The sequence below is a fragment of the Passer domesticus genome, chromosome 14 (assembly GCF_036417665.1).
Source record: "Passer domesticus isolate bPasDom1 chromosome 14, bPasDom1.hap1, whole genome shotgun sequence".
Classification (NCBI taxonomy): domain Eukaryota; kingdom Metazoa; phylum Chordata; class Aves; order Passeriformes; family Passeridae; genus Passer; species Passer domesticus.
In genome coordinates this window covers 2,074,424-2,090,271 of record NC_087487.1, presented here as the reverse complement: position 1 = coordinate 2,090,271, position 15,848 = coordinate 2,074,424, and the positions used below count along the sequence as shown (strand labels likewise).

Genomic DNA, 15,848 nt, shown 5'->3' with positions numbered 1-15,848 from the left:
AGCTAAGCCAGCAGGAAACAGAACATCAGATAGAAAATAGAACACCAATAGAAAAGAGAACACCAACAGAAAATAGAGCATCAGCTAAGAGACTTCCAGGGACTTCCCTCCACCAGCCAGGTTGGAAAAGCAGGCTTGCCCACAGCAGCAAAAGAGGTGTTTCTCCAGGTTTTATTTAACCCCAGAGCCACATCAGTGGCAAGGTAATCAGCTGTGACCCAGGAGTTTTCCCATGTTCAGGCAGGTGTGTGACCCAAGCCCTTCTCTGGAATTCCCCTAAATTTCACAAACTACTGTAGGTGTTTCCTTCCCTGTTAATGATTTTTAAGGGAGAACTACAAACCCTGAATAGAAAGGATCTCTTTTTCCTCAACCTTGATGTAATTTCTGTGATATGACACACAGTCCATTGTTTCACTCTCCTCCTCACCCATTACCTGGTGGTTTGGAATACACTTCTTTCCAACCATAAGTCATTGGGAAAGCCCAAATTCTCCGGAGTGAGACTGATGAAAGTCTCCTCCTTAGGGCTGGAGAAGAAGAACTGATGCAAATATATAATTATGAGTTCAACATATCCTTTACTTGCCCATTTCTGCCTTTGTCCTTCAGGTCCAGACAATATTATTCTGTTTGTCCTTGCCAGTGTTGCATTTGCAATTACTAGAAAATATTTCAGACCAAGTCCTGCAGTTATAACAATCACCTACAGTGTCCAACAGATGGAGTAAGTTATCAAGCCAGAGCTCTTGCTCTACTAACATTTCCTGTTGTTTAAGATAATCCCCTTTGTGATGCATTTATACAAATGAGTTAGAGAGAATCGGTTTGATAACACAGAAACAAAGAATTTCAAGCCATCCAAGGAGATTTTCAAACATCCCAGAAGATTTGCAGCAGGCACAAACTCCACCAGCACCCTTCCTGTCCCCTTACAAGTCCAGTTTCAGCATGTCCAACTCCAGTCATGCTGAAATGTGATTTCCTGAGGATGTTGTACCTGGTTTATTTCCAGTCAGAGATGCATTGCCCCAGCAAGGATTTATTTCAGACAGAGTGGGGCTTGGTTTTTCTCCAGAACTGGTTAATAACTCACCTGAAAGCTTTCCCAGTCACCACAGCAAGATCCTAAATCTGCTAGGCCTTGCAGAATAAGCATTTCCCATTAAGAAAAAAACCCCAAACATCCTTCTCAAATGATAATGTACCTTTTTTCTTGGAAGGACAGACAGCAGAATTCCAGCACTGTGGTGATAAAACAGGATTTAGGAGAGAGGAAAGGCTTCCCAGGAAGGAGAATTTCAGTAGTCACACTGCAACCACTCATTTATGTCCATGGTTTTGAAAGCTTTTGGTACCAACTTCCACTCTGTCCCAGACAAAGGGCTCCCAAACCAAAGGTGACACAAAGCTGGACAGGATTTGGTTTAGAACTAAACTGCCACTGCTGGAATCAGAGCCAAAGGAGGAAGATGAGGAATGCAAACACAACAGGCCTCGGCTCTCCCAAGGCTCAGGAACTGCAGCTCCAGCAGGAGCCAAGGGACTCTCAGGGTTCAGGGGGACAACCTGGAGCCTGCATGGCACAAAGGCAAAGCCAGCCTGCTGCTCGTGCCAGTGGCAAGAGTTTGGCCAGCTCAGGCTGCTCCTGCCACACTCCCCTCACTGCCCCAGCACTCAGGGTGGGTGTCAGTGGGACAGGAGCAGCTGATGGGAGCATGGAATGCTGATGGAATAAAGCTGCACCAGAAAAGCTGGAGAGCAATGGCAGCAAAGCTCCCTGCAGCCACAAAGAATGGGAGCCAGGAGCCCACCTCATCAAAAGGTGGTGGGCAGCTCCCTGACCCACCCAGCTCTGCCCAGGCTGCCCCACAGCCCCCCAACAAGGCACACAGAACGTGGCACAGGCTTCCAAGGAGCTGGGAGCAAAGTTAGGAGCTGCTCCTCTTCAAGCATCGCCTTCTAGGCAGGAAAAAATGACAGCTGGTTCTGCTCAGGGAAAAGAAAAGAGGCAAAAGAAGGGCAAGGGGAGGAAAGCAAAGCCAGGCTGCAGAAAGGCAGATCTCCTACTCCAGCTGCTTCTGGATCACAGCTTCCAGTGCTCTGCCCTGCATGAGGAGAGCTCCACTCCAAGCTGGCACACACAAAAGCACCTCCCTCACAAGATAAACAATCCTTCCCGGGCTTTTTTTGTTTCTGAGGAATAACAACCCTTTCATGTACAGCACACAAGCAAACAAAGTCTCCAGCGAGCTGGCTGCCTTCCTGAGAGATCCCTGTGGGAGGCTTTGTTGGCAGCCCTGGCACCACGAGCCCGGTGCCAGCACGGCAGCAGAGCCATTGTTGGGAAACCTGTGCTGCTGGTTGGGCTTTATTGATTCCTGTCACACCAGGGCTCCAAAGGGGAATTCTGGCCCTCACTTGGCACGCTAGAGGCCAACAAGAGGTCAACTTTCAGCTGCAGGACCCAAGCTCTCGATGACATCTCAGTTCTGCACTCCTGCACAAAGCCAGGCCCAATTCCATCCCCCTCCTAAAACTCACACATCACCCACCCTACTCTCCAAATACACATTTTACAGGGTAAAACATCCCTTCTGTACCTCCTGTATCCCAAAATGAACCCAAGCCAACACCTAGGATCTCACTCAACCTGCCTCGAAGTCTGTAAAAGTCACCTGCTGTGCTATGTAAACCTAACACGAGTTGTTTGTGAGGTGAAACTCTGCTCACCCCAAATACACCAGACATCCTGGAAGGGGTAAAAATATCCCAGTTGGTGGTAAGGGAGAAACACTTCCAGAGGTCTAGGAATTTCTCCCCAAACCCACAGCCTTACAGCTGTTTCACTGGCCTGGCCCACCCTGGTTTGTTTCTTTTGCAAGAAAATGAAATCATGGAATTACTCTGGATGCATACCAAGGCTTCAACAATTAAGTCATGGAAATACCAAGGCTTCAACAATCAGTCATGGAAATATGCTGGATGTACACTGAAAGCTCAGGAATTAGATTATGAGGGTCAGCTCAGGGGGCTTTGAGGAAAAAAGTGAACAAAGCCAGTTTTGGCCCAATTTTGAAGATTTTATCAAGAGAAATAAAAACAAGGGATGTGTGACTTTGGGATGCTCTGATTTTACATCACTTTCATTAATTCATATTTTTAACAACACAGCCAAAACCCATTTGTAATTATGTACAGGGTGATGCTGTAATAGGTTATGGGTTTAGAAGCCTTAAATAGAAAAGTTTGGGGAGATTTAAAAAAGCAAGAGGTTAAATTAAGCAGGAAAAAAAGCACCATTAATCCTGAACTCTCACTACTGCCTCAGGAAATCTTAAAATAGTGAAAGACAAAACAGTGGGGGAAAGTCTCACTGCATGTTTCACTTTTCCTGGAGGATTCCTGCAAACACAACACTGAGCTGCTCCAACCCACGGTGTTTTCCTCCCACTTGAGGATCATACTGCAGTTTGTAGCAGCTCCTTGTAGAGGAAAAGGCTGGAAGCTGGGCAATCTTCAAACAGGAAAGATAGCAAAATGAGGAAATCCTTGGAACTGGCATTAGATATTTTCTACATTGACAGAATCACTAAGATGGAAGAGACCTTTAAGACCTTTGAGTCCAAGCCAGGCCCTAACACCACCTCAAGTAGACCACAGCACTGAGTGCCACATCCAGTCTTGTTTCAAACACATCCAGGGATGGGGACTCCACCACCTCCCCAGGCAGGCAAATCCAGTACTTTATCCCTCTTTCAATAAAAAACCTTTTCCTAACATCCAATCAAATTTAAGACTGTGTCCTCTCATTCTGTCAGGAACAAGAGACCAACCCTGTCCTGGGTTGCCAAGCAAGCTGGATTCTGTTTGCCATCTGTCTCCTGTTCAGGGGGCAGTTTTCCTTATCTCTTCCACACCCAATCCTTCCTGGGGGACACATCTGCTGACACCAGGCTGTGGAATGTCCCTGCATGGCTGATAAGAACTGCAGCATCCACTGGGAGATGTGAGCCCAGGGAAGGAGCCCAGCATTCCTACCTGGATAGAATCTGGAGTTCTGGAACACCAGCACAGCTTCTCCACTGGATTCCCAGAGGAACAGCAGCTGCCTCCTCCACTGCATCTTCAGAGGAAGACTGCACCTTTCTACAGGATCCTGCTCCAGGAACCACCCCTGGCACTGCAGGACTGCAGCCACCATTCCAATGGGACTGCTACAGGATCCTGCTCCAGGAACCACCCCTGGCACTGCAGGAGGGCTGAGCCACCATTCCAATGGGACTGCTACAGGATCCTGCTCCAGGAACCACCCCTGGCACTGCAGGAGGGCTGAGCCACCATTCCAATGGGACTGCTACAGGATCCTGCTCCAGGAACCACCCCTGGCACTGCAGGAGGGCTGAGCCACCATTCCAATGGGACTGCTACAGGATCCTGCTCCAGGAACCACCCCTGGCACTGCAGGAGGGCTGAGCCACCATTCCAATGGGACTGCTACAGGATCCTGCTCCAGGAACCACCCCTGGCACTGCAGGACTGCAGCCACCATTCCAATGGGACTGCTACAGGATCCTGCTCCAGGAACCACCCCTGGCACTGCAGGACTGCAGCCACCATTCCAATGGGACTGCTACAGGATCCTGCTCCAGGAACCACCCCTGGCACTGCAGGACTGCAGCCACCATTCCAATGGGACTGCTACCAACACCCTGACCAGGGTGTCAGGTTGTGTTCTGACTCTGTCAGTGTAGTTTTGGTTTACTGCATTGTTTATTTCATCTTTTTATTTCCTTCCCTAGTAAAGAACTGTTATTCCTGCTCCCATATTTTTTGCCTGAGAGCCCCTTAATTTAAAATTTAGAGCAACTCAGAGGGAGGGGGCTTATATTTTCCATTTCAGGCAAGGCTCCTGCCTTCCTTAGCAGACACCTGTCCTTCCAAACCAAGACAACCCTCACCTGACTACAACCACCTTTCAGGTGGGGTCAGAAATACACTCTAATTCAGAATAACCCAGAGCTGGGCCAGGGGAAGTTCGAGCAAAGCCTGGTGGCAAAGGGAGGTGCTGGAGCAGCAGAGCCCCACACTCACAGGAGTTGTGCCTCCGCTGGAAGCCCTTGGGCTGGCTCAGCGTTTCCATGTGTCGGTCCATGTAGCTCTTGGAGAGCTACGTGGATCCTGAGATCCATATTTTTTACCTGAGAGCCCCTTAATTTAAAATTTACAGCAACTCAGAAGGAGGGGGTTTACATTTTCCATTTCAGGCGAGGCTCCTGCCTTCCTTAGCAGACACCTGTCCTTCCAAACCAAGACAACCCTCACCTGACTACAACCACCTTTCAGATGAGGTCAGAAATATATTCTATTTCAAAACAACCCAGAGCTGGGCCAGGGGAAGCTCGAGCAAAGGCTGGTGGCAAAGGGAGGTGCTGGAGCAGCAGAGCCCCACACTCACAGGAGTTGTGCCTCCGCCGGAAGCCCTTGGGCTGGCTCAGCGTTTCCATGTGTCGGTCCATGTAGCTCTTGGAGCACTGCTGCTGTGGGGAGATGACAATGTCCTGGCTCTTCATGTCCGTCCTCCTGGGGATGTTCTGTGGGGCACTGCTGGACAGGGGTTTCTTCAGCACCTTGCCAGTGCCGTTCTGGCTGGGCCCCACCTGGCAGCCCACCCCTGGCATGGCCGTGTCCATGTGCTGTGTGTCCCCGCATTGCCTGCTGTCCCCAGGCCCCGGGATCTCCAGGATCTTCAGCTCAGTGATGTCACCTGCCCTAAAAACAGCACGAGAACAGCAGGAATTTAGCACACACCCTGGCAGGAAAAACCCTCCTGAGGAAAAACATCGCTGCCCAATGGGATTGTTCTGATGTCATCATCAATTAAAACATGGAATAAAAGGATTTTAATGCTCAAACATACACAGACATCAAAATGTTCAGCTGAAATGGCAAATCTTCAAAATAACCACTTCAGTATGCCTGCACTGCACCTGGATTTTGTCTGAAAGGTTCTGCAGCTGAAACAGGAATCAGTCAAGCAGAAAATGGAAGCAACCGGCCCAGAGCTTTGCGGAAATCTGCATTAATTTAACAGTTCCCAGCTAATTAATTGCTCTCAGCCTTGAGGCTGCTATTACTTTTAATCCATTTCTGCAGAAAGCTACCCTCAGATCAGAGCTGTTCATGCTCAGACAAGGAGGATACTTCCCACTTCCAAAGAAAAAAGGCTAAAGAAAACTAATCTAGCACTGGGCACCAGCCAAAAGCCAACAAAGGAGTGATTCCAAAGCCCTGCGTTTGCACTGGCTGCAGGGCAGAAATCGGGAATTGGGCTCCTCAGCTTCACCTCAGCATCTGTCCAGGGGGGTGAGAAAAGCAGAGAGATTTCCACCATGCCCTGTCTGCCCCCAGTGCCTCTCCTCAGAATCCAAGGGGAAAAATAAATTCAGAGTATTTGTGGAGGCAGTGCTGTTGAGAAAGGAGGACTCGGAGCCTGAAGTGCAGCACTTCAGGGACAGGAAAAGGGGCACTGAGGAGGGACCCCCAGTTATGTTTGTTAAGCACAGGGTTAGCAGGAACGGGGGGGAAAGAACTGCTGGGGCAAAGCTTTGGAAAAGCACCTCAGCCCCCCTGCTACAACAGAACAGAACAGAAATCAAAACACTGAAAATATAAATAAATAAAAATATACATTAATAAAAACTGCAAATGAAAAATATCTATTTATCACATACATTATATATTAAGATATATTTAATATATAAAACATATTAAATGTATCTATTTTATATATTATACCATTTTATATATCATAGATTTATATATATTATAGATGTATATATTATATTAATCATTTTAGAATTACATTTTATATAATATAGAAATAAAATTATAAATAAAAATTATATATATTTGTTATATATGTATATATAATATACATATATATTTATATATATAAGTATTATACATTTGTTATATATGTATATATAATTATATATATAATATGTTATAATATGTTATAAATGTATATATCATTATATATAATATATAATATATATAATTATATCTAAATATATAAAATATATATATTATATATTTAGATATCTATTTTATAGATTATAGATTATATATTATCTTAAACTATATTTTATATACTATACGAATAAAATTATAAATAAAAATTATATATTTTATATAATATATATTTTTATATATTATAGATTTCTATATCATACATTATTTTATATTATATTATATACAATATATAAATATAATTATAAACAAACATATATTAAAATAGAATTACTGCTTATTAGTTCTTATAAATAAAAACATTAAAAATCATTTACAATAGAATATAAATATATATTTGTCCACACACATGGCCTGACCCCCAAATAACCTCCTAGCCCAGTGCAATGGGAGAAATGGATTTGTAAAGTTTGACAGAAGTTTATGTAGTTTGTATTTATATATAAATTTTAAGATAAGTAATGTTGATTTAGAAATACTATAGAATAAGATATTGTTAAGAGAGAAATAGAGTTTAAAAAAAGTTTTAAAAGTTTTATAAAGTATTTTAGAAAAACAGAATTATGAAAAATGTATAATAGTAAGACCTATGAAGAGTAATCTAAAATTAATTTTATAAATAAAATATTTCTGAAAAATAGAATTATAAAAATATAGTAAGACTTACTAAAAGTAACTTTAAATGAGTAGTTTTACAAATAAAATGAACTATTTTAGAAAAACAGAATTATAAAAAATTATAGTATAAATATTATACTATAATATTTATATAAACAGTAAAAATATATATTATATATATTTTTATATTATATATAAAAATCATAGTATAAATATTATAGTATAATATTTATATAAACAGTAAAAATATTATAGTATCATATAGTCAAACATATTATATTATAAATATACAAATATATTTATATATAATAAAAATACTATACTACAGTAATATATATTATAAAAAATACAGTACAACTTACAAAGAGTAATTTTAAATGATTTGCTTTAAAACACCTAGAACATAGTAGAACAAAGAATGAATAAACCAAGAGCCACTTCTGGTGTTTCACAGCTTCAGTGGTTTTGTGTCACCAGTTTGAGATGTCACAGCTGGGACCTGCCAGCTCTAAGGAGTGCTGGGCTCAGTGCTGGCCAATGCCCTGCTCTCACCCCTGCTGGGAGACAGGCCCAGGAGAAGGCTAAAGCAGCCTCAACCTTCTCAGGGTATAAACAAAAACGTTCATTTTTTGTGCTGGTGAATGCTTTGCATCACTTCCCTAAGTGTCTCTCATGCAAAACTATGAGAACAATTAAGAAACAGTTTAACTTCTAATTGTAACAGCATAAATTATAATATCTATCTTATCTCATCATTCTCATAAAACTAAAAGTTTTTTAAACACCTTTCAGTTACCCCATCCCTAAATAAAAATTAAAACTATAATCTAACAGTCTGTCTTAGGTTGGAAATGGGGCTGTGTATTCTATTCCTACCTGTGGAGCAGTTCTCTTCTGTTAAAGGGCCATTAATTATTAATTATCTTCTGTTCATGGGCCATGAATGTCGCTGAGTAACTGATAAAATTCCCTCATCCCACTGGGAGATGCTCAGCCCAGGGGAGGAGCCAAGCATTCCTACCTGGATACAATCTGAGCCTGGAACAGCCCAGCAGCCTCTGCCCCCTGCATTCCCAGAGGAGCAGCTTTCCCCTGCCCTGCATTCCCAGAGGAGCAGCTTTCCCCTGCCCTGCATTCCCAGAGGAGCAGCTTTCCTCTCCCCTGCATTCCCAGAGGAGCAGCTTTCTCCTGCCCTGCATTCCCACAGGAGCAGCTTTCTCCTGCCCTGCATTCCCAGAGGAGCAGCTTTCCCCTGCCCTGCATTCCCAGAGGAGCAGCTTTCCCCTGCCCTGCATTCCCACAGGAGCAGCTTTCTCCTGCCCTGCATTCCCAGAGGAGCAGCTTTCCCCTGCCCTGCATTCCCAGAGGAGCAGCTTTCCCCTGCCCTGCATTCCCAGAGGAGCAGCTTTCCCCTGCCCTGCATTCCCAGAGGAGCAGCTTTCCCCTGCCCTGCATTCCCAGAGGAAATCTCCCCCCTTGTGCAGGATCCCTGCTGCAGCAGAAGCACAGCTGGCACTGCAGGAGGGCTGAGCCACCCTGGGATGGTGTCACAGGTATATTTTATAAAAAATCCTTTTGCCAGGATCTTTTCTCCTGAGAAGCTGGGAACCTTCAGCTTCTCCATGTTTTGTTGCTTTGGAATATGGTTTATAGAATTGTCTACCCAGTATGTGAAATTGTTTTTGCTTGGTGACCAATGGCAGCCACCTGTGTTGAGCTGTGAGCAGTCACCAGCTTTTGTTATTATTCATTCCTTTCCTTTCCAACCTTCTGAAGGATCCTTTCTCTCTATTCTTTTTTGTAGTTTTAGTATAGCATTTAAATATAATATAATAATAAATCAGCCTTCTGAAACATGGAGTCAAGATTCTCATCTCTTCCCTCAAACTCATTCATGGAATGGGACTGTGCCACCACTCTGACCCACAGGGGGTCAGCTCCTGCTCTGAATCTGGCAGTGCTGTTTTATATTATTGCATTTCTTTTTTCCCTAATAAAGAACTATTATTATTATTATTACTACAACTACTATAATAATAATAATAATAATTATAATAATTATTATTATTATTCCTACTCCCAAATCTTTGCCTGAGAGCCCCTTAATTCCAAAATTACAACAACTCAGAGGGATAGTGTTTATTTCCCACTGCAGGGGAGGCTCTCCAAAGCAGGACCCCGGGCTGGGGGGGCACTCACCTGAAGGTGACCTCGGGCACGAGGCACTTGACGCCGTTGTGGAAGGGCCGCGTGAGGGAGATGGTCTGGCTGACCTGGTCCACAGCAGACACCCTGCCCTGGTACACGCCCAGGCTCTCCCCACAGTTGATGGACACGATGCTGCCCAGCCAGTCCGTGGCCATGGTTGTGGCACAGAGCTGCTGCAACGAGAGGCACAAAGCCACAGCCTGGATCAGCATCGCTGCCCGGAGCCCTGGCAGGCTCTGCTGGCTCCTCTCTCCTTGCTGGGGAGGAAAGGACATCCCAGCCACCCCAGGCAGGGTGTAAACCCCAGGATAATACAGAATAATTTACAATAAAATATAAACATACATTTGGGGCTTTGCCTTCCCCATTGATCTTTGTCTGACCAGCTGAATTCAAGATCCAAAAGAAATATTCAGTGTTTCGTCCTGCCTTATGGGTATTTTCCTTTTGCCTTTTTCACAAGCTGGAAACGAAACTCGAGATTCAGTTTTAGTAAGGAGGTAATAGAAGATGCTCACAAAAGTCCCTGAAGGCCTTCAAATAAAGATCTGCAGATCTTTGTTTGACCAGCTGAATTCAAAACCCAGAAGAAATATTTGGTGTTTTGTCCTGCCTGTGGATATTCCCAGCCTGGAAATGAAACTTGAGATAATTTTAGTAAGGAGGTGATATAAGAACGATGTCCACAAAAGCCCCTGAAGGCCTACAAATAAAGACCTGCTCTATAAGAAAGTTGTCCACAAAAGCCCCTGGAGACCTTCAAAGAAAGATCTGCAGATCTTTGTCTGACTGGGTGAATTCAAAATCCGAGAGGAATATTCAGTGTTTCATCCTGCCTGTGGATATTCTCCTGTTGCCTTTTCCCCAGCCTGGAAATGAAACTCAAAATTATTTTAGTAAGGAGGTGATATAAGATGTTCACAAAAACCCCTGAAGGCCTTCAAATAAGGATCTGCAGATCTTTGCTTGACCAGCTGAATTCAGAATCCAAAATAAATATTTAATTGTTTTGTCCTGCCTGTGGATATTCTCCTGTTGCCTTTTCCCCAGTCTGGAAATGAAACTTGAGATAATTTTAGTAAGGAGGTGATATAAAAAAGATGTTCACAAAAGCCCCTGAAGGCCTTCAAATAAAGATCTGCTCTTATATCACCTCCTAACTAAAATGATCTCAGGTTTCATTTCCAGGCTGGGATAAAGGCAACACTCCCTGTGACTTCAAACTGGGAATTTCTCTCCACTTCCCTGATTTCATTTCCAGGCTGGGAAAAAGGCAACACTCCCTGTGCTTTCAAACTGGGAATTTCTCTCCACTTCCCTGATTTCATTTCCAGGCTGGGAAAAAGGCAACACTCCCTGTGATTTCAAACTGGGAATTTCTCTCCACTTCCCTGATTTCATTTCCAGGCTGGGAAAAAGGCAACACTCCCTGTGCTTTCAAACTGGGAATTTCTCTCCACTTCCCTGATTTCATTTCCAGGCTGGGAAAAAGGCAACACTCCCTGTGATTTCAAACTGGGAATTTCTCTCCACTTCCCTGATTTCATTTCCAGGCTGGGATAAAGGCAACACTCCCTGTGCTTTCAAACTGGGAATTTCTCTCCACTTCCCTGATTTCATTTCCAGGCTGGGAAAAAGGCAACACTCCCTGTGATTTCAAACTGGGAATTTCTCTCCACTTCCCTGATTTCATTTCCAGGCTGGGATAAAGGCAACACTCCCTGTGCTTTCAAACTGGGAATTTCTCTCCACTTCCCTGATTTCATTTCCAGGCTGGGAAAAAGGCAACACTCCCTGTGCTTTCAAACTGGGAATTTCTCTCCACTTCCCTGATTTCATTTCCAGGCTGGGAAAAAGGCAACACTCCCTGTGATTTCAAACTGGGAATTTCTCTCCACTTCCCTGATTTCATTTCCAGGCTGGGATAAAGGCAACACTCCCTGTGCTTTCAAACTGGGAATTTCTCTTCACTGCCCTGGTTTTGGCAGATGGACACTGGGGCAGAACAGCTCCTGTGAATATTCAGGATTGATCTCTGCACGTGCAAATGAAAAGCAAAATCTTTCAGGGAACAGAGATACAGGGCAGGAGGGGAACCCTAACCAACAGAGAAACACAAAAGGGAAAAAAAAAACCCCAAAAACTGGAATGCAGGAGAAAAGCAGCAAAGGCAGCATCAGCCACAATTAGATAAATGAATTAAAAAATAGTTGCTCTGCTTCCCAGCACTGGAGTTCTGTCAGAAGCAGGGAGGAAGAAGTGCAATTTGTTTAGACAGATGTTTCCAGCCCTGCTGGAAGCAGCTAAAGAGCTCCTTTGATCCCACATTTCCCAGTGACAGGCTCACGAGCATCACGGAGAACAGGAGACATGACAAGCTCCTAAATGTATAGATTTGCCTTTCATGCTGCAATCAAAGAGGGAGAATGTTTGATATTTACTGTGAGCAGCACAAAGAAACACAGGAGACAGCCCAGGGAGATCAACTTCCATGTAAAAATCACATTGCTGGAAGAGGCAGCTGGAGCCCCTGCAAGCTGAGCCTCATGGAAAAAGTGCAAGGGAAAAAGAAAAAACCTGGGTGAGGAAAAAAAAATAAATCTCACTTCCCCCAAGTTTCACAGGCTGAAAACAGGGGATGCTTCAAAGGGAAGAAAAGATTAAATTTGGTCACAAAGCCATAAATTCCTCAGGAGAGGCTCCTGTCCTTCCTGGGCTGTGTGTTGATGCTAACCCACGATGAGAATGTCTGCATTCCAAGGAGGTGGCTGCCAAAAGCACCTCAAAACATAGATAACACCCTCAAAACACACAACCACCCTCAAAACACATCCCTGGCCATCCACAGGGAAGCCAGAGCTCCATTCCATTTCCTGTTTTCTTTTCTATCTCCCTCAGGAAATAGGGGAAGGAGCTCAGCACACATCATCACCTTAGAGGGATCCTGTTGAACAACAAGAGCCTGCTTTTAGCAGAAAAACACCCAACAATAAATCTGTGTTTGAGTGCAAGTAGAAATTAAACTATCCTGGGGTTGGACTGGGGGGTGGCTGTGCCCCTGTAGGAAAATACAGGGAACCCCACAGGCAAACACAGGGATCCCAAATATTGTAAATATGGTAAATATTGTAAAATAAGTGGACCAATCACAGCCCCACAGGTAAACACAGGGGCCCCACAAGGTAACAAGGGGAACCCCCAAAGTGAAAAGGGGGATCCCCATGGAAAAACACGGGGAATTCCCAAAAATAAACACAGGGAACCCCCAAAAGCAAACACAGGGAACCCCCAAAAACAAACACAGGGAACCCCCAAAAACAAACACAGGGAACCCCCAAAAACAAACACAGGGATATCCCAAGGATAAACACAGGGAACCCCCCACAGATAAACACAGAGAACCCCCAAAAATAAACACAGGGAACCCCCAAAAACAAACACAGGGAACCCCCAAAAACAAACACAGGGATATCCCATGGATAAACACAGGGAACCCCCCACAGATAAACACAGGGAACCCCCAAAAGCAAACACAGGGAACCCCCAAAAGCAAACACAGACCCCTTCCATGTATGAATACAGGGAACCCCCATGGATAAACACCAGGAACCCCCAAAAACAAACACAGGGATATGCCATGGATAAACAGAGGGGAACCTCCACAGATAAACACAAGAAACCCCCCAAAAATTAACACAGACCTTTCCCATGGATAACCACAGGGAACCCCCCCATGGATGAACAGAGGGAACCCCCAAAAATAAACACAGGGAACCCCCAAAAACAAACACAGGGATATCCCATGGATAAACACAGGGAACCCCGAAAAACAAACACAGGGATATCCCATGGATAAACAGAGGGGAACCCCCCCACGGATAAACACAGGGAACCCCCCAAAATTAAACACAGACTCTTCCCATGGATAAACACAGGGAACCCCAAAAATAAACACATGGAGCCCTTCATGGATAAACAGAGGGGAACCTCCATGGATAAACACAAGAAACCCCCCAAAAATAAACAGAGACCCCTCCCATGTATGAATACAGGGAACCCCCATGGATAAACACAGGGAACCCCAAAAACAAACACAGGGAACCCCTCAGGGATAAACACGGGGAACCCCCCCAAAAATAAACACAGAGATATCCCGTGGATAAACACAGGGAACTCTTAATGGATAAACAGAGAGAAACCCCATGGATAAACACTGGGGACCCCCCTCCAGATAAACACAGGGGAGCCCCAAAAATAAACACAGGGGACACCCCCAAGGATAAATACAGGGAACCTTCTTTGGATGAACACAGGGAGCCCCCAAAAATAAACCCCGGGAATCTCCCAAAAATAAATACAGGGATATCCCTGTAAACACAGGGAGGTCTTCACAGACAAACAGAGGGGAACCACGTGGATAAACACAGGGGACCCCCCTCCCGATAAACACAGGGGACCCCCAAACATAAACACAGAGCCCTCCCATGTGGGAACTCAGGGAACCCCCAAAAATAAACACAGGGAACACCCCCACGGATAAACACGGGGAATATTCTTTGGATGAGCACAGGGAACCCCCCAAAATAAACACAGGGATATCCCATGGATAAACAAAGGCATCCCCCCACAAAAAGCAAACACAGGGCCCCCCAAAACACAAAACCCCCATAAGCAAACACAGACACAGGAGCCTCAGATATAAACAGGGCCCCCCCAGGCAAACACGGCCCAAGAACGGGACTCCAACACAGTTTAACCCCTTGTAAGCCACGGCCGCCCCTCAGGCCTCCCGCTCCGTGCCCCCCCACCACGGCCCGCGCAGGCCGGGCAGGGCCTGGCGCCGCCACCGCGCCTCGCGGCAGTGCGGCAGAACCCCAGCCCCGCGGGAAGGCACGGTGGCAGGCAGCCCGCCCGCTCCGGACCGCCGGGCCGTGCCCGTGCCCGTGCCCGTGCCCCTCACCCGCCGCCGCCGCCGCCGCTCCCGCCTCTCCGCGGCCCCTCCGCCTCACCGCCGCTCGGCGTGACGTCACTTCCGGACCCGCCCCCCGCGCGGCGCTCCGGCCGCCGGCGGGGCCCTAGAGACGACGGCGCTGTGCGCATGCGCAGTGCCCAAAGCAGGGGCGCGCCGGGAGCTGTCGCACCTGTGTCACACACCCGTGTCACACACCTGTGTCACACACCTGTCACACACCTGTCACACACCTGTGTCACACACCTGTGTCACACACCTGTGCCACACACCTGTCACACACCTGTGTCACACACCTGTGTCACACACCTGTCACACACCTGTCACACACCTGTGTCACACACCTGTGTCACACACCTGTGTCACACACCTGTGTCACACACCCGTGTCACACACCCGTGTCACACACCTGTCATACCCATGTCACACACCTGTGTCACACACCTGTGTCACACACCTGTCATACCCATGTCACACACCTGTGTCACACACCCGTGTCACACACCTGTCACACACCTGTCACACACCCGTGTCACACACCCGTGTCACACACCTGTCACACACCTGTGTCACACACCCGTGTCACACACCTGTCACACACCTGTCACACACCCGTGTCACACACCTGTGTCACACACCTGTCACACACCTGTCACACACCTGTGTCACACACCTGTGTCACACACCTGTGCCACACACCTGTCACACACCTGTGTCACACACCTGTGTCACACACCTGTCACACACCTGTCACACACCTGTGTCACACACCTGTGTCACACACCTGTGTCACACACCTGTGTCACACACCTGTGCCACACACCTGTGTCACACACCTGTCACACACCTGTGTCACACACCCGTGTCACACACCCGTGTCACACACCCGTGTCACACACCTGTCATACCCATGTCACACACCTGTGTCACACACCTGTGTCACACACCTGTCATACCCATGTCACACACCTGTGTCACACACCCGTGTCACACACCTGTCACACACCTGTCACACACCCGT

General features: G+C 46.0%; 1 protein-coding gene across 2 annotated transcripts in view; it reads right to left on the bottom strand.

The window, feature by feature from the left end:
* The window catches only part of EDC3 (enhancer of mRNA decapping 3), a 30,106-nt gene extending 15,202 nt beyond the window's left edge, over window positions 1–14,904 (bottom strand). The window contains exons 1-3 of one of the 2 annotated variants that reach the window (XM_064389670.1): window positions 14,819–14,904; window positions 9,850–10,028; window positions 5,459–5,772 (exon numbers count right to left, since the gene is read on the bottom strand). In XM_064389670.1, the coding sequence (XP_064245740.1) occupies window positions 5,459–5,772; window positions 9,850–10,013 (478 nt within the window). In that variant the 5' untranslated portion in view covers window positions 10,014–10,028; window positions 14,819–14,904. Of the gene's footprint in view, window positions 1–5,458; window positions 5,773–9,849; window positions 10,032–14,818 lie in introns of both variants that reach the window. The other variant, XM_064389671.1, reaches the window with a different exon arrangement.
* Between the last annotated feature and the right edge of the window lie 944 nt (window positions 14,905–15,848).